The sequence below is a fragment of the Colias philodice genome, chromosome 13 (genome assembly GCF_061535455.1).
Source record: "Colias philodice isolate Cphi_HAF_F1 chromosome 13, ilColPhil1 Martin Lab GWU primary, whole genome shotgun sequence".
Classification (NCBI taxonomy): Eukaryota; Metazoa; Arthropoda; class Insecta; order Lepidoptera; family Pieridae; genus Colias; species Colias philodice.
In genome coordinates, this window is record NC_143098.1 from 4,821,122 (window position 1) to 4,847,432 (window position 26,311).

General features: G+C 32.4%; 1 protein-coding gene and 1 long non-coding RNA gene across 3 annotated transcripts in view; one reads left to right on the forward strand and one right to left on the reverse strand.

Moving 5' to 3' along the window:
* The window catches only part of LOC149483348 (uncharacterized), a 74,368-nt gene extending 51,317 nt beyond the window's left edge, over positions 1-23,051 (forward strand). For both annotated transcript variants that reach the window (XM_089702416.1, XM_089702417.1), the window contains exons 5-9: positions 1,004-1,095; positions 1,305-1,442; positions 2,185-2,262; positions 20,551-20,738; positions 20,929-23,051. In XM_089702416.1, coding sequence (XP_089558542.1) covers positions 1,004-1,095; positions 1,305-1,442; positions 2,185-2,262; positions 20,551-20,738; positions 20,929-21,142 — 710 coding nt within the window. In that variant the 3' untranslated portion in view covers positions 21,143-23,051. The remainder of the gene's footprint in view (positions 1-1,003; positions 1,096-1,304; positions 1,443-2,184; positions 2,263-20,550; positions 20,739-20,928) is intronic.
* Positions 11,217-12,431, reverse strand: LOC149483349 (uncharacterized). Its single transcript, XR_016316482.1, has 2 exons — positions 11,792-12,431; positions 11,217-11,479 (listed from the first exon to the last, which is right to left on the reverse strand). It is a non-coding gene; the product is annotated as an uncharacterized LOC149483349 (long non-coding RNA).
* Positions 23,052-26,311: the final 3,260 nt, after the last annotated feature.

Sequence of the window (26,311 nt, forward strand, 5' to 3'; positions counted from 1 at the left end):
TTTACGTGAAAGAGTAACAAACATCCATACATCCATACATCCATACATCCATACATCCATACTTACAAACTTTCGCCTTTATAATAGTATTAAGATGAAGGATACTCTATATCGCTTTAGTTTCCTTGATTTGCAACTAAATGCATAATATGGGAATCGAGTTGTATCTAAATGTAACGAGTAATTGAACACAAATACTATCATGAGAGTAATTTACATACTAATAATAATGTGACACTATTCCATTTCGCACATTACAACTCGCAAAATGTCGATAATATTTACATAGTAATTATTTGCTTCATGTCTCCTACTAAACGGACATGATTATATAACGATATAATTTAAAAATAAACAAAAGTACAGATATACTTACAAATATAAAACAACAGCACGATAAATATATCGAATTTGTTAAGTTGGGACAAAATTATCAGAAATAGACATTTTTATTTCCTATACATCCATTAGGAATTTTGTGAAATTAATACGGTCTACGTTACGGAAAATTAAATATTCATTCTTGGTCCATTTAAACTCAAACTAAAATAGCATGAGGTAAAGTAAAAGCTAATTTCGTACAAATTTACTTAATCTACTGTATAATATAAGTATTATTATATTTGGCTTCAGTTTCCTTCAAGTTTGGCTTAAACGTTTAATATATTTAATGTTAATAAATATGCATTTATGCGCTTAGCAGTTTATTATTTTAAAAGTCTGGGTAATGCAAAAGTCCTGCGTATAGCTGATAGTACAAAAACAAATTGTTCTTAACACGACAAACATGAAACAACTTATAGCTAGTGCAGCAATATTATCATCATGTCAGTACGACCCTTATAATAACGTACACTATAATAAATTTCATACGAATGTTTGGATAGAACAATGCCACGTGGCAATGTTCCGACCGCATCAATTTGACACCTTGCAAAGCTGTCACAATTACTAAGAAAATAGTGGAGCATTAGCAACTAATGCCGATATCGTGTCTGTACAGAGCCCCCGCGTACGTCGCCTCAGCAGGACGGGGGGCTAGAGCTACCCCGCTCCTCCGTGTCTCCACCCGAACCATCGCCCACATTCCCTACGGTAAATATACCCTGATTTTTATACACTAAACAGTCTACACTAGAAACAAATTCTACGCAAATATTTCAGTAAAAGATTTAATTTGCATGTCACGATTTGCAATTTAATGAGGTTGGATTAATTACGGTAAGATTTCTGGAGCGTAAAGGGTGTGATAGCGAAAAATGATATAACGGATTGAATTAATGTGAATTTTCATTTGAATTTAGATCAGAGGCGTGGAGATCGGGTTAGTAGTATTAGTGCTAATCATATGGATTGGCGCTATAACACTTTTCTTCAATCGTTGGGGAAAAATACGAATGCTGCTCCCGTATCAGCCAGACTACAAACAAGAACAGTTGAAGGTACGCCGTTGTCTTAATGGATAGATAAATGTTTAAGCTCATTGTGTCCATTAAATGTTATACAGAAATCTTAAATACAATCCCATTTAGATTCTAGCTCAAGCAAATAGCCATAGTTTGCTTAAACTTGTTTAAAAACTAAATAAAACTCTTAAAACATGCAGCGAAGGAATTACAGATAACATATTCCATAGTCCTAACGTTTTGACAGGTTCAAGAATGTTCTTCCAATTCTACGCCATAGGATAAAGATATGGTGTGTGTTTATTTTTCAAAATTGCTTTGCCTCTCTCCGTTGTTCATCCCTTAACGCCTTCATTCCAATAACAAATACAATAACATGTATGAAATACTAGATCTTTAGCGACAAATAATTCTCTTCTTGTAACGTATCGAATGAACTAATAGACCTGGAACTAATATTGTTATCTAGCCTTAGATGTAGTATGACTAATCTATAAAACTATGTACGTAAATATCTATTAGGCCCTTCCACGGCTTAAATTTAGATTTCCCGCTCGAACTAACATTCCATTATAATCGTAGGCTCAATATTTACATTTGCTATATCCGTAACATGTAATTTGATGTAGACAATATTTGTAGTCTACGAATGTAGTGTATGTTCAACAAACTAAATGAGATTAGTAATTCCATATTGAATTAGTTGATCTTCGATACTTCAATAATTAGTTACATTTTCAAGGAATGTTTATGTTGATGGTATGATTTATTTAAATAGGTACCAGGAAGCAGTGCTTTGGCTGCGGCTACTGCAGGCGGCACGTGTGGAGCCCATTCGGCTACATCTGCCTGTTCGGTAAATGCACCATCGTATTCACATCAATGATTTCATTTTTATCTATATTATATTTTAAATCAATCAATTTTATTCCTTTAATCTTAAGTGCTATTTTAGTGATAACAGCTTATTCTTTCACTAAACTTGCTCGTTCCTCGTTCTATATTTCAGATTACTAAGCTATCTTTTTTCCTTTCTATGCGTTAGGAGCTTAGGAATCATACAGATGTAAGATATTTTACAATTGCTTATCACTAAATAAAACATGCTCATTATTCACTCGCTTTAGTCTAGATAGTACCTGTCACAAACATTTAAACAACCGTCAGTCGAATTATGTAATTCAATTATGTATTTCTTTTTCTTTCACCGTCGTGACGTTCCAAGGCAGTGACTCTCAGATTGCAGTGTAAAAGACAAAGCTAGCGTGATTCCAGCTAACCGCATTGCAGCACTGCTATGTTATGAAGGTCATGAAAATCCTGCAGCTCACGATTGTATATTTAGAACTGTTTTCGTTTTCGCTATTAACCAAACAATAGCCGGTATTGTTGAGATGTTTGCCTCGTGTTTATCTGACCTTTGTTCGTGCAGTTATCGGTCTTTAATCTACAGTAGGAACGAATTCTCGTGAACTGACCACCTGAAATTAATTTCACAGGTCTGTTTGCGGTTGAGCCCGTTTAACAAATGCGCTGTTATTTTAATAAATAGGTGCGGTTTATTCACGGATACGGTGTGTCGTTTTGTTGAATTAATATTTACAAATTATTTATTTATTATTTTATTATCGAAATGAGGAGCTATTTAAAACAGAATGTTACCACTAAGTTTTACGAGACGTAATACATGATCTTCAATTGCACTCCTAAGAGCCCTGTGTCAGCATTTTAACGTCGTGATAAAGTGAGCTCTTAACCGCATTTTATTTCATACCATATTGCACTACCACAAAGTTGTTCTAGGGCAGTAAAACTTAATACGTTTCAACGTACGGATGATGGTTTTATTGTTTGCCGTATATATTTGAACGGAAGACATTATTGCTACGTTCCAAAATGTATTGTTAAATGCTATAAAAGTCGATATATTATTATTTTTTACAATTTCTATGCCTCAATAGCTTAGTAAATAATATAATTAAATCAATCATAGATACACGTTTATAAAACATAATATTTTAAGTAAAATGAAGTTAAATTCGGTTTTCTCTTTTAAACGGTTTATCGACTTTTTGAGATTAACTTTACTATTAGTTTCAAATTAGTTCCATTAATGCGTGATCAACAAATGTCAGAAACAGACATACTGTTTTAATTGAAATAGAATCTAATTAATCTGAAATTGACAAAATTATGTTGTTATTTTACCAACCCTTTTACGACATAAATTTACGTGAAATTTCAGGATTGGATTACAATTTAGCTTTGATCTTTAAAGTTGTGTTCTCAAATTTTCACACACATTTTATAATCAAGTGAAATAAAACTTGCTAATGAACGGCAAAATCGATGACTCCATTAATTATAAGTTCCTTCAAGTTGGTAGTTAGAAGTTCTCAAAGGCTGCCAATGTCTGCTCATTAATTATTGGAATTTGTCACGTGAATCCCATTTTTCGGTAATTAATCGATCTATAAAACTTTTAAGAGGTTGCTAACAGTTTTTGATGTTAAACAAATAATATGTTTCAACTAGCGGTTTACTTTGACTTCGCTTGTGTATAATTTTTTTATAATTGTTCAATTTGTTAAATATCGAAAGGAAATAATATGCATAGATAAGTACCTACCTATTGCCTTGTATAAAGGTTAAAATTTATCCTCGATTAAAAAGGACGTTCAAAAATACACACACTTTTTTTATAAATCGTTTAAAATTTTTGGCGTGTTTGGTAAAGCTAATTTTTAAATTCGCTATAAATTGCCTTACCTTTTATAATATGACTATGCAATATAGGAGAAAATACACTTACTCATGAATAACAATTATCATTTAACGTGAAGAAAGTTACGGGCGTTCATAAATAATTTTCTTCATAATGATAAGAAATAAATTTTGAGAATTTCTCAGTATTTACGACGAATACGTTTTATTTACATGTTAATTGGAAATAATCAACATAATGATATCTAAAACTTCACAACTTCAAATTCGTGGAACTCATCAAAATGTGCATAAATTTTCCAATTATGTTTAGCGTTTCAAGTGTAAATTCGTGTTTTTACTTATTGAGTAAAATCTTTATAAAAAATGGATTTTAAAATTTGATAAAGATAAGAAGTAACTCACTCAGTTTCATAATAACTAGTAAATACCTACATTTTTTTATTCTGATTGAAATAATAATATAACCTTGACTTTTTTTCATTATTTCGTTCTTCGTACAAAAACTAAATAATAATAACGCAAAATTTAAAGGACTTCAAAATCATTTATCAACTTTTAACATTTATTATTATGAGTATTTTAGTACACTTAAGAAACTAACATACGAGTCAGTTAATTCAAACGAGATTTTTCGTAAAGAGTACGCCGCGCCCCTATAAAGTTCGAAGCTGTTAAATTTATGTGACTGGAACACTTATTTTTATGCACTTTACGGCTATATATAAAGCAGATTCAAAGTAACTGTCCGTATGAAAAGCAATGAACGTTAACTGGCAATATTCTACATAATCTTATGGGGCACTAAAACAGAGATCGAAAACATAAAACGCAAATCCATTTTGACGGTAACCACTCCGTGCGTACAATGAATGCTTAAGTATAAAAATGGTGTTAAGTTCAAATTGTTAGTGTATCCCAAAGTTTTATACTCTAGTCACGTGGGGATCTGATGTGATTTTCTTTGGACCTGTTATTGTAAAACAACTGAACTCGTTTCTGTCAATTTCAAGTTTCATCATAATATTACTATATATCTAAATTAATGTACAGTGTACACATCACAGTACACATTAAATTATAAAACAAACTGCATTTTTAAGGTCTTCCCAAAGTGAATTTGAAATTCATATTATCTTTATCCTATTTACGCAAGACCTTTTAGCAACAGTTCAACTGTTTGATTTTCATTAGTTTCATAGTTCATAATGAATAGATAACCTGTCCTCAACATCCAAAACTCATTTTTCATGTTCTTCTGCTTTCCTTATTAATTCACATTTTAAAACAATAACACATTCTTATGTACATGCATCATCTCATCAAACATCTATTATAGTACAATACATATTTTTAATGCATCAAATAAGTCTCAAAGTTTAGTATTAAGCTATGAAAAAGTAAAGACAAATTGAGCTGATCACATAAACGAAATTAACTTAAATAATGGTCTATCTAAATCAATTTGTTTAATTAATGTAATTTCTTTTTAAAAGGGTTATTAATTTAAGAGATTTAATTAAAAGGTCTAACAGTCTAAAAGTCTCTTACTTATATCGATTAATTACGCTTAGGTACCTTTATGGGTAAAAAAATTATATAAGTTGTTACGTAGAAAATATGTGATTATGGGTTGTATATTAGATTATAAGCAATTTAAATAGGTTTGTTTTTAAGCGCGGTTATTGAGGAAAGCAACACAAAAGGACACTAACATTGTGGAGGAAATTGATGCCAAGTGAGACATAAGATAATAAATTTTCTAGAGCTTATATCCAGTTGTTAATCGTTTGAGTAAATTTTGAGCTGAATAGTGGGAGAATGTATATCCGGTTTTAATATGAAAACTTTCAAGTTTATTAGCTTCTCTATCAAATTTCCGTATAATACCGCAAAAACATTAAATTACTATTATGCACAATGTACCTATTATGGAGTAAGATTATTATGGAGTAAGTAGTGGAGTAAGTAGAGTAAGTAGTCTCTTTGTATATCGATACATACGATAGTTATCGAACTAGCAACAATATATCCACTGAATGAAACTTTCATATTAATAGTAATTTCATTTACTACAGCTAGGTTATATGAACCGATATAACTGTGTTTAACAAAGAATTCCATTCGTTTCATTCGTCCCTCGATGTCAATCGTCACGATACTAGAAACGAAATTGGCCCAATTTCGCCCGCAGTGAAAAGCATTGATTGGATATGGCCAGCGGATCGAACTATGACATTTATCTAAATGGCATCATGTTATCTTGCTTGTAATCTTGGAAGACTTTAATAATGACTTAAATTAATGGAATGAGTATAGAGCTTTTTAATTAAAAAAATGGAAAGTCACTAGTTAATTTAAGTTTTATTCACCCGCTTTACTTGAAATAGAATAACCAGCCTTTTGAACGTTGAAAAAGGATTGAATTGAAAAAGTGAAGCAAAAGAAATCATATTAGGTAGGTAAGGTAAGGTACCTACCTAGGTAAGGTATGAGATGTCAAAAGAAGCTCCTCTTAATAGAGAGAAATGTAGAAATTAGAATATTACTAAATGAACAAGAAGAGTGATCATGATAGATCTTCTGACTACTATTTAACTTCAAAGATACATACATAGTTACGCAGTAGGTATACGGTCTATACGTGTGTTAAGTCGGATGGAACGGGAGATCCGTCACTTTGAAGGAAATTCCTACAAGTGATCGACAGCTTTAGTTATTCCGAGCGCGAGCATGTTCTAATAGACCAACTTCGTCATATACGACTTTGCCTTTGACAGTGAATCGAAACAGAATGTAGTGGCTAATTATAGAATGTTCAATGTAAATTTCAATATATCATACACGATCACAACAAAATCGACATTATTATCGTTGTATTTCCATCGTATATTGATATTAAATTCTGTTGTTATAAAAAGGTATCAAATTTACTGAGTTCAAAAAACAAGCTCGTTATTAAGCTGAGTTACAAAGCAATAATATTATATCAAAGAAACACGTACGTTTTACCACCTGAAAGCCTATTCAAGCGTGTTCCCAACACCCATTAGTGAGGATTTTATGGTATCGTATTTTTTGTTGGACTTCGTAAATTTTCCAAAGGATTTCACCTAAACATGCCTGCGAATGTTTTATTACAGCGTATTAACTAAGACCCAAATATTTTTTTTTATCTTTTAACGCAATATTTCAGTTTATTTCACGTCTTCGCATCTGTTTCGTAGTTGTGAAGGATTGGCAATGTAAAGTGAAATATTCGAAGATGTTTACATTTTATCTTTTGGTATATTTATAATATTAGAAAATGTAGTGAAATTTAGTTTGTATGTGCAGGGGTTGATCCAGTAGGGAATAAACTTATTCTACTAGTTCTATAGTATCCAGTCAGTTATCTATACTATATTTTAATATTATAAAGCTTACCTAAGAGTTTGTTTGTTTGAACTCGCTAATCTCAGGAACTACTGATCCTATTTGAAAAATTATTTCTGTGTTAGATAGCCCATTTATCGAGGCGGACTAAAGGCTATAATCACGCTAAGACCAACAGGAGCGGAGCACTGTGGGTAAAATCGCGGGGCACAGCTAGTATGTAATAAAATTCATAACACGTACTCTCTCATCAAATGAGATGCAAATTGATTCATCACTTCGAAAGCAATTAACAGATGTTTAGATCACGTCACGTCGAACACTATAATAGAGCTTACATATTAATGTTGTGTTGATAATTTATACACAAAAACCTTTATACACTACCTACATTTTTGGGTATTTTTTTTATATATGACGGAAGAAGGGCCCAAAGGCTATTTTTAAAAAGAGTGACGTCAGCAAATCTGACGTCACCATCATCAGAGCAGACGCTCATACTCGAAGTAGAACGCCTGTGGGTATTTTACTGCCTTTTTAATCTACGTCGAAATTATAGAGAGAGCTCCGAACGCTCCGACGGCCGGCGAGTGAATGTGCTCTGTGCCGTCGGGCGATCGCATTTAAAGCAAACCATGACTCACAAGAATTAGTTTGAATGTTGCCACTCGAATTTTTACAATGAATTTTTATCATTTTTAACAAAGATTAATTATTTCGTCAATTTAATTATTTCATTAGTGGTTGATTAATGAATCAACCACTTATTTAAAAAGATCAAAGTAAACTTTCGCTAGTTTTAATTATTTAGTAGTTTGAGGGTAGTCGTTTATCGTCGTTGCGCCGACACGGCCATACTGACAGGCGGTGCGCGCTCTGCACCAGCCTCGTTGTAAATGTCTCGTTGTAAAAGCAGGTCACTAATGCGCTGGACTGACCAAGTGAAATCTGCTATAGGAATTTGTGTATCAGACTGCACCAGACAGTCTAGTAACAGGAAGACATGGCGGGAGATCGTGCGGAAAGCTGTTTCCGCCTCCACTACCAATGTGGATGTCTCAACGTGACCACGACCACTCTGCCAAGAGTGAATCGACAAAGAAAAAGAGAACGATTCTCGGCGTATTTTGTGTCGGTTCTCGGAGAGTCTCGAAGGTTCTCGTAGATTTCTCGGAGGTTCTCGTAGATTTTAAGTCTAACACGGCCATACTGACAATCGTACGTCCTCGTACGCCTTTTCTCGTATTACAACACTACGGGAGTTCATCTCGGGATTTCAAAAACACACTGCCTCGGCCACACTGACTTTTCAGAATACTGAACACTCCACATGACAGACACAGTCCGTTCGCGTATCATGTGATCAACACCTACTCATTTGTGATATAGGCAGATTCTCGAAGGTTCTCGTAGATTTCTCGGAGGTTCTCGTAGATTTATGATTATCACAAAGAGAGGCGCAGCTCAGATAACACACACAATTCCTTCGATGAACTACACTCCCGTTACAATTATCCACGTAACAAACTTTTACTTTACACAACGCACGAAAAAACACAAACGCCAGTATGCCGTTACAAAACTACGTAAACGTTAACATTTAAAAATAGAGAGCTTGAATTCTATCCAACTTCTGATGACGGAAGAAGGGCCCAAAGGCTATTTTTAAAAAGAGTGACGTCAGCAAATCTGACGTCACCATCATCAGAGCAGACGCTCATACTCGAAGTAGAACGCCTGTGGGTATTTTACTGCCTTTTTAATCTACGTCGAAATTATAGAGAGAGCTCCGAACGCTCCGACGGCCGGCGAGTGAATGTGCTCTGTGCCGTCGGGCGATCGCATTTAAAGCAAACCATGACTCACAAGAATTAGTTTGAATGTTGCCACTCGAATTTTTACAATGAATTTTTATCATTTTTAACAAAGATTAATTATTTCGTCAATTTAATTATTTCATTAGTGGTTGATTAATGAATCAACCACTTATTTAAAAAGATCAAAGTAAACTTTCGCTAGTTTTAATTATTTAGTAGTTTGAGGGTAGTCGTTTATCGTCGTTGCGCCGACATATACAAATATAAAGAACTTGTTATTTTCAGCTGATAGTCTCCGTTGAGTTAGACATTTTTAGCGTAAAAGGGTACAGGTCTAAGTAAGGTCTTAGAATACGTCACATTACGAGTACCAAAAGAAAGAAAGTAAAAAAGTGAAAATAAAACGTGAAATAAAAATGAAGTCGCGAGCGAGTGATGGTACAAAAAGGGTCGGTTTGGAAATATTCAAGCAAAGTTATAAGCTGTCAATCTGTTTTGCTATTTTTTATACTAGCTGCGCCCTGCGGTCTTACCCGCAGTACTTCATCCTGTTGATATTATAATATAGCCTTTCTCGATAAATGGGCTATCTAACACTGAAATAATTTTTCAAATCGGACTAGTAATTCCTGACGTTAGCGCGTTCAAACAAACAAACAAACTATTCAGCTTTATAATATAAGTATATAATTATAGTGATACTATGAACTATGTTTAGTGCTAATTTGTCCCCATTTGTGTCCAAAAAGATGACGGTTTTATAAGTTTTTTTATGATCTCGATTAGGTAATCAGGCGTGACATCAATTGACCTAAAAACTACTTTTTTCCTCCCGCTCTAAGGGGTTTAATAATTCTTTTATCTGTAATCTCTATTTTTATAAATATATTTTCATAAGGTTGTGGTTAAAAGTTAATTTTAACTATGTATTGAAACATTAAGGCTCATCTTAATTACTATAATAGTAAAGGCGAAAGTTTGTATGGATGTTTGTTACTCTTTCACGTAAAAACTACTGAACCGATTACAATGAAATTTAGCACACATATAGAGGGTATCTTGGATTAACACAAAGGATAGGTTTTATCCCGGAAATCCCACGGGAACGGGAAGTATGCGGGTCTAAATCAAAAATCTAGTATAAAATATAAACGTAATTCAGTCTTATTTAATATTTGAAATTTCAAATTACTAACCTTAATACTTTTTTAAAATAATTATACAATGATATCATTAACTTTTGTGTACTTGAAGTTAAAAAACACGTTATTTCTATTAAATAAATATTGTGTAATACAGATAATGGGGTTTCATGATATCAGCAAAACACTCGCTTTTAAAATAATATTTGAACAACGTTTTATTGAGAATGAAAACTACACAACAAACAAAACGGAATGTTGAAATTTTATGTATTATTGAAGTACAAAGGCTTTTTGAATATTAAACCGTGATATTTTATGTTAAAAATCTAACGTCAAAGACAGGAATACAATAAGATCATCGAGATAGTATGTACTACGTACTAGAGAGGCGATCGCTACTACACTCTCTTTAACACGAGCTAGAGGTAAGAATCACAAGTCTCTTTAGTCTGTGTCGGACTGTGCCCCCCGCTTGCCGCGTCAACACGTGTTATTGCTCTGTTCAAAATGCCTTCGTGTTTGCTTAGATATTGTTTTACAAGTTCCCATAATACAAACAAAGCCCGAGGAGTGACTTTTCACCAGTAAGTTTCCTTATTATGAGTAAGTCATGCATTTTACTAATATTGTTATCATTTTGCGAAAAATCACCACGCGTTCTGCGTTTCGCGCCATTTTTCATAGACTAACAGCACAGACGTGACACTATCGATGAGTCTGTTAAAAAAATGTAACTGGATTTTTTTAACTATGTATATATACTAGGAAAGATTACCGTGGTGTAGTACCTAAATATTTATACTTTTACCCGACTACGCAAAGTAAAACGGTAGGTTATATTAAGTAATATTTATTTATTTACCTATTTTTATTTATTAAAAAAAGGTTAATCAACAGTTGTTCCAATAGGATTTATAAATTATTATGCACAACAATTACAAATAAACACAACATTCACAGAAACTAATACAGTAAAAGTTCCTTAATCGCGCTTCCTTTATTCGTGTTTTCACTATTCGCGGATTAAAAAAATGCGACCCAATTTCTATATTCACGACTAAAAATTTTTTTTATTCGCGGATTTAATAAGTACATACATAATAATAAAATTATTCCAATAGGTATCTTACCCAATATCCTTGTCAAATGGAATAATAAGAAAGTAAAATAGATCTTATTACAAGTTTGCCTAAAGTACATAATATTATGTTCTTAAATGATATCGCCGAGGCCTTTGACACAAGCCGCCTTTGTCGCAAGCCACCTCTGCGGCGATTGATGTTTTTGAGAATGTAAATAAACAGAATGGAAGCAACCTTATAACTCAATAAATAAAGTATATTTTTAAATGTAGTTCCGTTTATAGTAAAAGCCGCTTTGCGTATTTATTGTTTCGTCTTTCACATTCGTTACAAAAATTGTGATCGAGTAAGGGGGCGTCCATAAATTACGTGAGGTGTTTTTTAAAATTTTCTGCACCTCCCTCCCCCCCTGGTGAGATGTCGTGAGAATTTATTCAACCCCTCCCCCATCCTCGAATCTCACGTGAGATTTTTCAAAATGTGAGTTTCTTATACGTAAACGCCATCAACATTGAATCATCGTATCCATTTAATTAGGGCTATTATAAACCAATACTCCAAAATTCGATTACATCATGAAGCAAAAACTGATAAAACTATTGATTACTACACAAAACGACAAAACTCAAAAGCTTACTAAATTGATATTATTTAAAGGAAATTAAAATACATAGTTTAATATAAAATCCTCGTTTTATTAATTCCCTAGTATCAGTACCACCAGATAGTACCGAGTAAACAGATTGCACAATGTGTCGCATCTGCACGCATTGCTTAATCTTTGAACTTGAAGCCACGCCCCGCTCGTTCCACACGTACCCCACCACATCGGCCGCGCGTAATGTTTTTGTTTGGAATAACCCCTCTAGTAGTACATACTATCTCTATGAATAAGATTGTATATAAGTCGTTCTAAATTGTTAAATACAAAGTACACTATAATTCATTTGTTTGTTATTTGTCTATAGAAATAATCTATGAAAGTTAAGATCACATAGAACTTTAAGGAATAGCTATGAAAAAATGCCTTTTCGGGAGCGTGGGTGAGAATCCTTGGCACAAGCTTTTACCTTTTATACTGTAAGCCGATGTATTATAATCTGTAGGTATAATCATAATACATTCAAGCTAATAATAAAAATGTTGTGTGGTTTTATGAAACCACGGTAAAAGTGAAACTGTTCGAACGGTTCCGAAGACCAAAAAGTTTGAGACGATATAATAAAAGTTTCACTTTAAATACTAGATAATATCTTAAATTTTTTTCCACACATAAGAAGAATGAAATTAAATTGAATTTAATTCATCTTCTTTCTTCTTCTTTCTACATCCACTATAATTATTGTGGAATTCAAATGAATCGACTAATCAACTATAATCGAATAGAAATATATATTTTTACGAACTGAACTTAATAAAAATACGATTCTGAAACTTATGATTTCTTACATTCTATTCATTTCAACCTACAACCATTATTTCAACGTTTGTCCTTATGTATATTGAATCCGTAGGAATAATTTGCTTTCTAACATCAAATTATAGTTTGGAGGTAGAGCGAGTTTAAAGTCAACATGATTATGAGAAGTTAACTAATATTAATATTAGTTATACATTCACATAGGTATACAGATTAGATTTTTAATTTCATATTAGGTTTTTAATTTCATATCATTTCACTGATCGATTTCATGTCAAGTAGATGTTCAACCTCTTTTGCAGACTGAGCTTTGCACTTGAAAAAAGCACATGTTACAGGTTAACTACGATTTTAGATTAATTTTCTTTTAAAATCCTACGTTTTTCTTCGACTCTATCGAAGGTCGAAACCACGACCACACGGTTATTATAGCGTTTACAAAGAAGGCAATCATATGAAGATAAATATGTCTTATTATTAAGTTCATTTCAGTCATAATTTCAGTAGTTTTTTCATGTCTATCTGATTTATTTTGGATTTGGTTTTACTCTTATATAACTGTTTTGTTTAATTGTCTTTGTCACACGTAGCTAACTTATAAACTTACTCGTAATATAACGCCACCAACCCATAATATAATCAGGAAACATTTTTCCCGCTCAAGATAAGTTTGTTGTACGCTCCATTATCATATAATCATTTTACCTCGATTAACACAAGATTCAATCGGACTGCGTCTCTTTGATTATGTCAAGCTAACTAGATTATGTTCCAGGCCTTCACTATCAAGATTATTATCAACGGTCTGGCTGAGGGAGACGCTATAGATGGTCTGTTAATTCTCTTGCAACGTAATACAGCGTGTATTGTTAAGGAGAAGTGAAAGATAAATATTTTTTTAAATTCAATTGTGTTGCTAGTGTATTAGTGTTGGGAATTTCATTGTTGCTTGCAGTACATGAAGGAAGATATAGATTCTTATATAGGAAAATCCTAATTTTTCAGTAGGTTTCGTGCGCCTTTAAAGTTTAACTAGATACCAACCCGGGTTTTTAGACTCTTATGATTACGATAACGACATAAACTGCTATTTCGATATTAATAAAGAATTTTATTATTAACTCACAATTCAAATCCCCATGTATTTGTTTGACTGTGGGTAACAACTAACATTGCAAATTAAAGTTCGAAAGAAATATACGAAGACATTTTTTGTGATACCTTTTATTTAATAAAAGGTATCACAAAAAAGTAACAGATTCCAATAGAGAGGTAAATATATTTTCTTAACTTTATTTTATTGCTGCTCCACAATAAAATTAACTAATTTACAAGGCTTTTCTAACCTTTAGGTAATCTTTACGATAAATGACAGGTAATCCTGTTTCATAAAGCAGCTGTAACCAACAAAATGTCAACTAATGTTATGATTTTTATACTAAAGATACATTACGATATAAAGACATATTATTATAATCGGTATTCGATTAGTTTTGTATATAATATTGATTGTATATGATTATATTCTATTATCGAGATTAAATTAACGTTGGTTGATGATAATTGCAAGTGCACACTAAAGCCTATCTTGTACAAACAAAAATACACTTTGTATGAAGTGTAACAACATAATAACATTTTCTCTATCATAACGTACAGACGCATTTGCTCTAATAAAGTAACATAATATCTTACCAAAAATTATTCATCTGCTTGAGCTCTCATTTACGTTCATTAAAAATTCTTAGACAGATTACTTCCTTTATTCACTCGTTCCGGATTTAACTTTTAACACAGTTTAAATTGGATCTCGCTTAAAACATTTAATATGGAAGGTAGAATTGGCTTATTTTATAAATATTAGATAGATAATTATGAGTACATAATCTAGACGCCTTTATTGTTAACTTTATGTATTAGGAACGTAAAAATAAACTTAGTGAGCGGAAAAATTTGTTTCTTTATTTTTATAAGTAGGTAACGTTAAAAATCCATACAAAGGTTTGTAAAAAACTAAAACATTTCCCATGTCGCGAAGGGTTAGAACGATAAATCTAATTCAGGCTCTAATGAACAGAGTTATCTCTTCATTCGCAATTTTTTATAGCAAATTTCGTTTCGTTCCTTTCGTTGATTAAATTGTAACTTATTCAATTCTTTTAAATTACGTTATAGCTACATTATTTTCATTCTACGTTTCAACCGACTTCAAAAATCTCAATTCAATGGTATTTTTTGTTTGTTACCTCGTAACTTTCGTCTGGGTGATCCGATTTTGATGATTCTTTTTTATTTAAAAGCCTTTCGGTTGGTTCCATTAAAATTTTGTCCAGTTATGCCCATGTTAAGAATACTAAGTTGTTATCATGTTGTTATTAAATAACAAAAAGAAAATCTATAGAAGAATCGAGTATGAAGGCACATCTATAACTAAAATATGAGTAAATTATTAAATGATTACGTGTATGTGCATCCACACGCCATCCATTCATTATCAGTGTAATCTATAGTTAAGCATCACATATTCATTTGTAGTAGGTATTTTCAATCAAGGCTTTACCGAAATAGGGAACATTTCGCTCGATATATCCATTGTTTACTATGCTGTTAATGTTGATTTAATATTAAGTAATATGGTAGTGTGTATTGCGTCTTTGTGATGTTAATGATTTATTTTAAGTATTGGTTAAATATTTAATGAGACTCTAATAGAAAGTATGTTTGCTATTTTGGGATGCTTATAAGTTGTAAACCGTTGTTGACCGCCTCCTTGGTACAGTGGTTGGCGCTTGAGCGTAGAACCGAGGGGTCCTGGGTTCGATTCCCGGTGGAGACGAAGAAAAAAAAAATGTCTCGGTCTGGCAGGACACAGAAGGCTGATCACCTACTTGTCCCTAAAGAAAATCGATCAGTGAAACAGATGTATGAATAATGCATCTGCCCCTTACCCCACTACGGGGACATGGGACTTCACTTTTTTATAAGTTGTAAGAACGACGACATTCTTAATTTAGTGATGTGACAGTATTAACAAGTGTTACTTCATTACACGAAGGAATTACGTTTGAATTACTTCACGTGGAATGATAAATAAGCTTTTTAATATTTCTATAACGCTATGCGCGAAAATGAAGTTGGCTCATTAAAAATAACGACTGGAATAATGACGAAAAATAATGATCGAAAATCATTAAAAATAATAGCATACAAAAAAACTATACGTAAACACTTAACCTGATGCCATTACTATAATACTATAGAATTATAATATGTACTATAATATTATAGAATATTATAGGTACTGTACAGTCTCTAAGTAAAGATTTATTCAATTGAGAATTTCGTAGTCCCGGATAACAAGGGCTTAGGCTTACATTTAAGTTGCTTGTCTTTATTCATCATGTCTATATAATTATTAAGTTTCGTTAGTTTGTACATGTACGTATAAACTGTCAGCTATAGGAAATAGTTATACCTATCGAAAAGCTTTTAGCGACATGTCGTATCACAAGTGGCTGTTATCTATAGTATTAGATAAAATATGATTATTATACATTGTGATTAACTCAGGTACTTCTGACGTCAATATAATATATTTTATTGATGTATTATTACAGCTTTGAATATGTTCGCTAGTTTATATAATAATTTGAAAACTTTTTTTATTACTTCTATAGTTATTTAGAAGTTATTGTTTTTAGTATCGTATCGATCTTTGTTATTATCGTGTGCAGATTTTTTATAAGTCGTTACTTAGGTACCTTTTTTTATAGTGGGGAAATCTTCCAAAGATACCCACGGCCCCCGGGGAAGGAGCCGTGGGGTATGTCGGATTCTTACCGACTAAAACCCCACTGTGTTCCGTCGAGCCGCTTTAATGATGGGGCCGCGGGTATTTGTTAGAATTCTTCACCTATACTTAATCCATCGTGACTGGATTAAATCGTAATAAGATTTAGCAATTAATTGAGGCTATTATGATTGGATAAGAAACCTGTCTATAGGTTTGGAAGTGTACTCTAAGCTCTAAATTAGGTAGATAAACACCGTAATTTTCAACGATCTTATATTTATCGTTTTTCATGATAAACATACACATCATTCTAGTTATTGTAAAGATCATAACATACCTCAGGTTCTTAAAAGATTTGTTTAATAAATTGGAAATTATTATCGAATTGCAGAATTGTATATAAGAACATTAATTTTATCCAAATCTGACAGATTTCAGATTCGTACTCCAGTTACTAAAATACAAAACAAAACAAACACATAAATTTACGTCTCGTTTTTTGATATTTACTGTTATGACACACGGGCTATCTAAACCAAATAGTGATATACGATGGAAAGTCTAATTATTATCCAGATGATCCAATTTATCAGGCACTTATTATTATTGGGTCACTTATCCATTACCCTCATAAAACTCATATATCGTACATTGACGCAACCAGATCACATCAATCATGAATCACCATCGTTATATGAATAAAAATAATGCAGTGCAAACGCGGCTGTTCTAAAAAATTGGTGCAGATTCAAAATTAATGCGTTGCTCAAGTGGTGTGGTGCGCAGGACGTGTGCTGTCTCCTGGACCGTTGCTTCCAATACCCTCGTCGGAGCGCGCGCGACTGCGGCTGCCAGTTTGCACTGCTACACGCGGCGCCTGATGACCATAACCAGGGCAGCTAGCGGAGCCCTGCCCGCGCTAGGCCGCGGGCTTGTCCCCTCTGCAAATGCCGGTGCGCCGGTTGCGATCACCAAGTAAGCTCAAACTCGCTTACTAGTGACTGTGCCAATGCTATCACGCACGCTCAAACACGTTTTTTTGCACAGGGTTGTATCAGCGGTTGATAGGCTGAGACGCGGCATCGCGTGATCTCCGGCACGCACCTTTGAAAGTTTGGAACTGTGATTGTTATTTATGATACGCACTAATGGAAGTTTTGTAGCACATCGAACTTTTTGGCACGTTTTAAATGCGATATTTACTTTTATGTGTTGTGATAAGGTGTTATAGGATCATTTGTAAGTCTTATTGGAAAGTTTTTAACTTTATCAAAGGTATATATGATTACCGACCATGAGAGTGTAATAAATTGATTCAATCCATTTCTTTTATGCCGTCGATAATTACTTTTAATCCATTAACAATCGTGAACTCCACGTGTTTCTTTTGCTACCAATGATCTCGCTGAAAGTATAATTAAAATATATTATTTGTTTTTGATAGTCGTTATAAATGATTTTCATTCACTTAACCTTATTTAAGCAGAACGAAGAGGGTTGATTGTAGAAAAGCATAATATCGAGCAAAGTAAGCATAATAGGAGAAACCACGGTTCAATTTGGAATAACTATTAGTTCCGAATTCCGATCTGTATGATTAAATAGGAAACTTTATTGACTACACAGATGGTTTAAAATTAATCGCTGACTTTAAAAGTATGTTAAAAGTGTGGCGTGCAAAACGTAATTATGCATCGCAGTTAGCGTTAAGTGGAAAATGCATTTAGCGCTATGTATCATGGCTTTTGTCGCAGTAAATTAAATTTACATGCAAGACCTTCGTTACCTTTTTTCTAAGTATTTATGACGCAATTTAAACAGATTAAAGCTGGTTTGAACACTTCCTTGTTGCACAATATGACTGTAAAAATTGTCTTATATTGAATAACAGTTTTAAAATGAATTAAAATTAGTAGCAGTTTTAGTAACAGACGTGAAAAATAAAGCTCATAATTTCTGTAGCATAAAATAAAACGTTATATATAACTTTTAAATAATTGTAGACTGTCTCAACGTTTTCCATATAAAACTATTTGTAAATGAAATATTACGTCATGTTGTAATTTGTAGACAGCTGTTAGTGGATTATATGTGAATTTAATGTTCTATGGGCCAAAGCCTAGCCTATTTGGCTAATAGCACCGTCCAAGGTCTAATATTAGCTATAAAACGTTGGATATTAGGAATTTTCAGCTGAGATTAGTAAATGTAGACATGTCCTGTTTGGGCACAATTTTTATGACTTATTATCCGTATTTACTCAAAGTAAATTCCTTGTATAAATATTTAATGCATATAAAATTAAAGTCAATTTTCATGAAGGTATGTAGATTGTAGGTCCCTATGTGATAAAGTTTACTATAATTTAACACAACTTAACACAAGAAGAACAAAATATCTGTCAATAATAACACCTGTATTTTTATTTACTCGATTAACCCTTAATAATTTTATTGCGACATAATAAAATCATTTCCAATACAGGACATGAAATCCTAATTTCCAAAATTGTCTTGAGGGGCGACTTTATCGGCATTAATCCAGCCATTCCATTTATTTGAGTAATTTCGTATTTCAATTACCACCTTCAAACAATAGGTATTATTCAAGATTAAATTTGGAGGTTGTTTTCCTATCATTTGACTGCGTAGTACGAAGATACGAAGCCAAATATACTAATAATTTATTCATCAAATGTCGTGTGATTACAAAGACCTTAAAACATCTGTCGAGCGTAATTATTAAACGTGTTGATTCAAACTTGTATTGTAAATTATATCTTAATGTGAAGGAAATTGAATTCGTAATACAGATAAATTATATCATAGCCTGTAATATCTTCTAAACACTAAGAACATAGGTAAATTAAAAACTAATACATTGCATTTCATGCTATTTGAAAATATCTAGCTTTTAAGACAAGAAAACATAATTTCGAAACTTTTGAATGTTGAACAACGTTGAATTTACTTTTAAAAATATATGAAATACTCCCTAAGTGCTTAAACTATAAATAAACTTTATAGCGCATAAGATACAAACTTAAATCCTTAACTCATAAAACGTTAACGATGCATGACCGCCATATTGTAAAGTTTTGGTGATAATGTTACAACTTGTTCCAAACTTATATATTGTTAGAACAATTGTATCTATCACAACGCTTATTTATGAAAGCTTATAATATAAGGGACAATATTCATTCGACTATATTGTGTTTATTACAAGATAATAATTATAACTACGTTTGGCTTGGCTAATACGATTTTTGCACAATGTTTTTTACACAGAATCTGAAGTCACTGGTTTGGGTTTTATTGCATCCACATATTTGCACTGCCATCTTCACGGTTTAAACATTATCATAATATGAAAATCCGTAAGTCAGTAAGTCATTCTTTTATGTAGATAATTTGGTATTATAAATCAGTTTGTATTGAAAATTGAACACGTATTTTATTTTGAAAATCACACAAAACTCATTGTTTCGTATATTCATGCATTTTTGTAATGTCGATTCTGAGGCATTAATCGTTATTAAAATAATATCAATACATACAAAGTAGACTTTTTTATGACTCAGTCTTTGAAGTTATAGAAACGTATTATTTCTGTAACAATAAGGTTATTAAAGTAATGCAATGTGAATCGTTAAGAGAATATAGAAGGATAGAAGTAAGATGCTAAATATTTTCATTCACTTATAGGTGACACAAACATCAAACTAACGTAAAAACGGTTCTATAGTCTTGTGACGTCGTTCTCATTTCATTATGTTTCCTTCCTAGCACATGCGGTGGTCACACACGCACACACAGAGTCTGGAGTGTGAAGAGCGTCTGCTAGCGCGATGCAACCGGCCACGTGTGAATTCCGCCATCTTCTTTTCCGCGGAACCATCCGGCTTTGGTGCCTTCGATCCCGGCGAGTTTCTCCGCCGACACGGATCGCAATCGAAGCTGTGTAGGAAAGCAAGGTATGTATATGTTATAATAAAACTACCTATATTATGTATTAATACGTGTTTAGACTCCAGATTTTTGCTTTGAAAATAAAGCAATTCATGATTTTTAGAAAGCACCATGATGATGAAATATCTCTAGTATTAAGCTTCCACTTAATTTTAAATTTTGGGCAAAATAATCACATAGTTTACTTTGTTATAGATCTGCCGACAATATACCTCTTACAAGTATGAGTGATTCATCAGAAAGACTGTGCAAAGCGAAAGCACCTAGAGAAGAAACGATAAGCGAAGAAGGAAAGTCGGACGACAGCGGTAGTGTTGAAACCGTTAAGCATTTTGGCTTACCTATTCTGTCAGTGTCAGGCCCGTCCCCTCCAGATGAAGACTACGATCAGATAGATGAGTATCTGTAGCATTTCCATACAAACTTCCAGCTTAAATATGTGCTGGAGAAAATGAAGCCGACATGGCCTAGTCCCGCACAAAGCCCTATTCCGTTTGAATAGGACATCGTCATGGCACTGAACGACGACTATATAAGACTATGCAGTGGTTTCTTATTAATATTTGAACGGTGTTCTAGAACATTTTGTTTGCAAAATGAACTTTTGCTTGTGGACTAAAATGTGTGTCTTGCTACGGGACCATAGTTAATCAGTGTGTTTTTTCAAGTATCTGTAACTTTTATTACTCTACATACAATTTAGATTATAAGAATGGATAATCAAAGTTTTAAATTCACTTTATTAGGATGTAAGAAGTGCACAATAAATTCATTTAATAAATATTTCACAGTGCCACTAATAAATATCGTCATTCTTGTAAAATTAAAACATAATTGTATTACTTTATGTGTATAATTTGAATTTGCTGTGTAGGGTTTTTTACCAATTTAGAAATATATGCATTTACTTTCATTACTTAGACATTAGATAAGTTATTTTATATGCTGTAATCCAAGATTATATCACTCGTCTTTAAGAATTTATCTGTGTATCAATATAAAGTCATATACCTTAGTAGAATAGGATTGATGATTTGAAGGTTGAACTTTGGTCCAATGAATTATGTAATATCTGCACACAAGGTGTTTTAGATCGTAAGGTTTTGAAGATGCGTTAGGAAATAACCATCGAAATATCCTTTTTGTAGCGAGAAGTCTAAGTAAATATCCATTCGGAATAAATTATTATAAAGTCAATTAAAGTCTTGTAGTATACTTCTCTGAAGGTGAGACTATGGCTCTAACTATACTGTATGTATAATTTAAGTAGCATAATTATAAATATTTCAAATCAATGAATCGGTACTGGTGTTTAGGGACCAGATGGAAGGGTAGGAAAGGTAACGTTTAACCAAAATGGAACGAAATTTACCTGATAATATATTAAACAAAATTAAACAATAGGTACCACTTTTTAAATTTAAGACTTATTATTCCCTCCACTATTTTTAGATATGACGCGAATTTAGTAATTCGTGTACTTGCATATTTATACTTCAGTCATACTTCCTTTGTTTCGATCACTTCAATTTAGAAGTTGCGTTGAGATGTATTTTTTATTTACTGGACTTTTATTATCTGGTACTCTAAGTCTGGTACTATTTAATATTCTAGATTTCTTTTTATCTTGAATTAATAATTAAATATCTCGTATTATTTGAGAATCGTGTGAATAGTTCGGTCTAATGGCATTTTTAGTGTGGCTATTATATTTATATTAAATAATAACTGTAGTAAACTTAGCAATAGATATGTTTTCTTTAAAGCTCTAAATATATTTTTTTTACTTTATGATAATACATAGTTTGGTTTATATTTGCGTGATGTGTATAAAGTGTGTCTTATGTAGGCTATAAATTGGAAACGTATTGTAACAAACTCTATTGTAATAATATAATTATCAATGTATCGTTTATTTAATCAATTAATATACAACTAGATTTCTCGATGTATAGTAGATGTTATCTTGTGCCAATCTTAACATTACTATCTCCGTGTCATAAATTAATGTGAGGGTTTCTAATATTTGACTGGATTGGTATGTAACTACCTTCATTTTGGTACTTACTAAAGATCTTTGAGGATGTCTGTTATAATTAACAACTCCATACATTTATTATAGGTTAAGAAAAGAGTGTACGTAGCTTTTACAACATAGATTGTGCGTTTATTTCTTATCTATAGGTAATATCTATAGGTATCTAGTGTACATATCTACACTTATGCTCATAGCTATTGTAAAATACCTAATTCGAAATTAATTGTAATATTATTATTTACATACGACGTCTATTTACTATCACGATGAAATAAAATATTCGAAAAATATTGATTGCATTTTACTTTATTCCTGGTAAATCGTAATTATAACTCATTAATCCATACTAATATTATAAATGCGAAAGTAACTCTGTCTGTCTGTCTGTTACTCAATCACGCCTTAACTACTGAACCAATTTGCATGAAATTTGGTATAGAGATATTTTGATACCCGAGAAAGGACATAGGATAGGTTTTATCCCGGAAATCCTACCGGAACGGGTTTTTCTTTGAAAACGCAGGCGAAACCGCGGGCGGAAAGCTAGTACTACATAATACATTGTTGGTCTAGTAGTTAAGGAAAATATTAAATATTAATTACGATATAAAAGACTGGGACATTATACAAAAACTATCACAACTATCATAATAAGAACTACTGAATCAAGAAATGAACATAAACCTTTCCTACATACAAATATACGTAAAACGTTGTAATCGTTACAATTTGAAACGCTGGAAAGAGTTTTCCATTACAACATAGTTAAACATTCAAGTTTGGCCTTTTAACGTATTTGTTCGACTATTTGTAGCCAATAGGCTTTCCTGTACGTATGTTTTATTAGTCCGTTAATAGTTAATCGGTATTGATTGTTTTTCAGCCTTCGATTCGAAATGTTTTCTATTGCGACGAATGTGTGAACAGCTACTACGTAGTATGAGTAATTGGGGACGGTTATTGTGAAATATTGTTGTTTTTTTTGGTATAAATGTATTATAATGAAATGAAAATGAGATAGAAAGTGTTTGGTTTGTGTAAGATAGTAGGTATGAGAAATAAATAATGAAATAGAGCAATCAACGTAAATAATAATTATTCAATGTACACGGTAAAATTAACATTAGAAAGTAAAGATTATATTAAATAAAGAATATTATTCATTTTACTTCAGACATGAATAAAATAAAATGAAATGCCAAATGTTGCTAAGCGTAAAACTCGAGAATGGCTCTATCAATTCAGCATTATTTTTCTAATTAAAATACATGTTATAAACTTAAATTCATATTAAAAAGCCTATATTAAGATAAAAATATTCCCATGAAGCTATTTTATTCGATCAAAAGAAGATTATCATCTTCATATTTTACTAATCTACGTGCAAATGACGACGTCCAAACGCCTATAGAATGGACAGACCACAAATTTCCTGTTCGGAAATAAAGTCGGGCATAGCGGAATGTTCCTATAATATAACTCATTTTCGATATCGTATGGTAAACCGAGTCAATATTACAGTGTGGTTTCGGTGAATACAATATTGCTCAGAATATGGACGTTTTGTATGAATAAAAGATGTAAAAATACATGTAAAGTTTTGCAGTTAAATGGTTTATGGATATTTCAATGCAATAATATGTAATGTTTTCCGTCTTATTTGCCGTAAAACTTAAATTCTATTTATTATTTTAATGACTACTTATAAAAGCACTTTTAATTATTAAAAATGCTTGCGGCCAAATTTGACTGGCAACCTAGTCGATACATTTTCTCCTTATTATACCTCTAAATATACATAAAATTTGGTTTTAGCAAAAAATCTATGAACGCACTAATCCTGTGGTGGGATCTTAGACTATATATATATGTACGTAGTATATATCTGTCAACTGTGCTAGATATATACGTTACTCCAAAGCTGCAGAGTAATCCATACTATCCATACTAATATTATAAATGCGAAACTAACTCTGTCTGTCTGTCTGTTACTCAATCACACCTAAACTACTGAACCAATTTGCATGAAATTTGGTATGGAGATATTTGATACCCGAGAAAGGACATAGGCTACTTTTTATTGCGAAATATGTACCACGGGCGAAGCCGGGGCGGACCGCTAGTATTAATATACGTTATTAAATATACACGCTAGTGTTTAACCAAACTGTCTGTCTTCAAATCATAGCTCGCCGGAGAGGTGCCGCATATCTACATGCCTATAAATCTTCAATAAATATTTATGTTCGTATTTATTGCCTGTGAAATTATTGGCTTTTGAGATACCTATAAATTTTGCTAAACGTTTGATTGTATTTTATATTATGAGCTTGGTAGGTACACATGTTAGTAAAATCGTGATTAATATCAAGCATGCCATAACAAGCATGCCGTATTGTTAGTTGCAACTACTAAAATAAATTCACAAAATATTTATTTTTGTTCTTAATACACAACGACAATTGAGTACCTAACTAGGTGAATTTTATGATAGTAATAGATTTACGCCCGCGGCTTCACCCGCGATTTCAAAGAAAAAGTCGCATAGTTCCCGTTCCCGTGGGATTTCCTGATACAACCTATCCTATGTGTTAATCCAAGTTACCCTCTATATGTGTGCTAAATTTCATTATAATCGGTTCAGTAGTATTTGCGTGAAAGAATTCGCATTTATAATATTAGTAGGATAACGATGCTCAAACTAAATCAGTAAAATAATTTAAGTTTTAGTGACTGTTCAGAACTGTTAGGGTTTTCGATCAATATTATATTTCTTCATTGTATAAAGCGTAAATCCTTTATTGATATTTTTCTTTAAATAAAGTAATAATAAGAGTTTTCTTCTGGAAAGTATCTTGTAAACAAGCCAAATCGTAGCCTTGAATATTATAGACACAAAAACGAACTATCTTATTTCATGTTTGTTAAAAATGGGTACAAATTTCCGCCAAAACTTTATGAAAGGTGTAGCTGTTGTAATGAATATAAAGAAGAAGCAAATTTTACGGTAAAAACAACCTTATTTAAATATGAAAAATGAAGATAATCAGCGTATTATATCGCTTCGTTGTAATATTAAATCAAATCGCAGTTTAACCAACAAGGCACGAAGCCTTGGCCTTTGATATTCCACTATAAATGTTTGAAATTACAATAGTTCATTAGCATACTCGCGATGGTAGATAAACACAATATAACATTGTAAATATTCTCTAAAATCAAGATAGCGTAGGTATACTTGTGGGTGGTTTAGTTCGATTTAGTTTGACATCTTCGTAGACTTAAACCTTTGTAGACAGCCGAAAGAGGCGTGGTAAATCTGGGGGCACGGTAGTGCCCCCGCCAAGACGAGCCAAGCGAAAGCGAAGCGCACGGGCACTACCTACCTTTTCTCGAAGCGCTTCGACGTTTTTTTGAACCCCCATAACATGGGTTTGGATAATGCTAGATCAACAAAATTTTCGGGATATATTGTCAATTGCGGACTTATTGAAAATATTAAGTTTTAATTACATTAGCTTTTATACTTCAGATTTTATT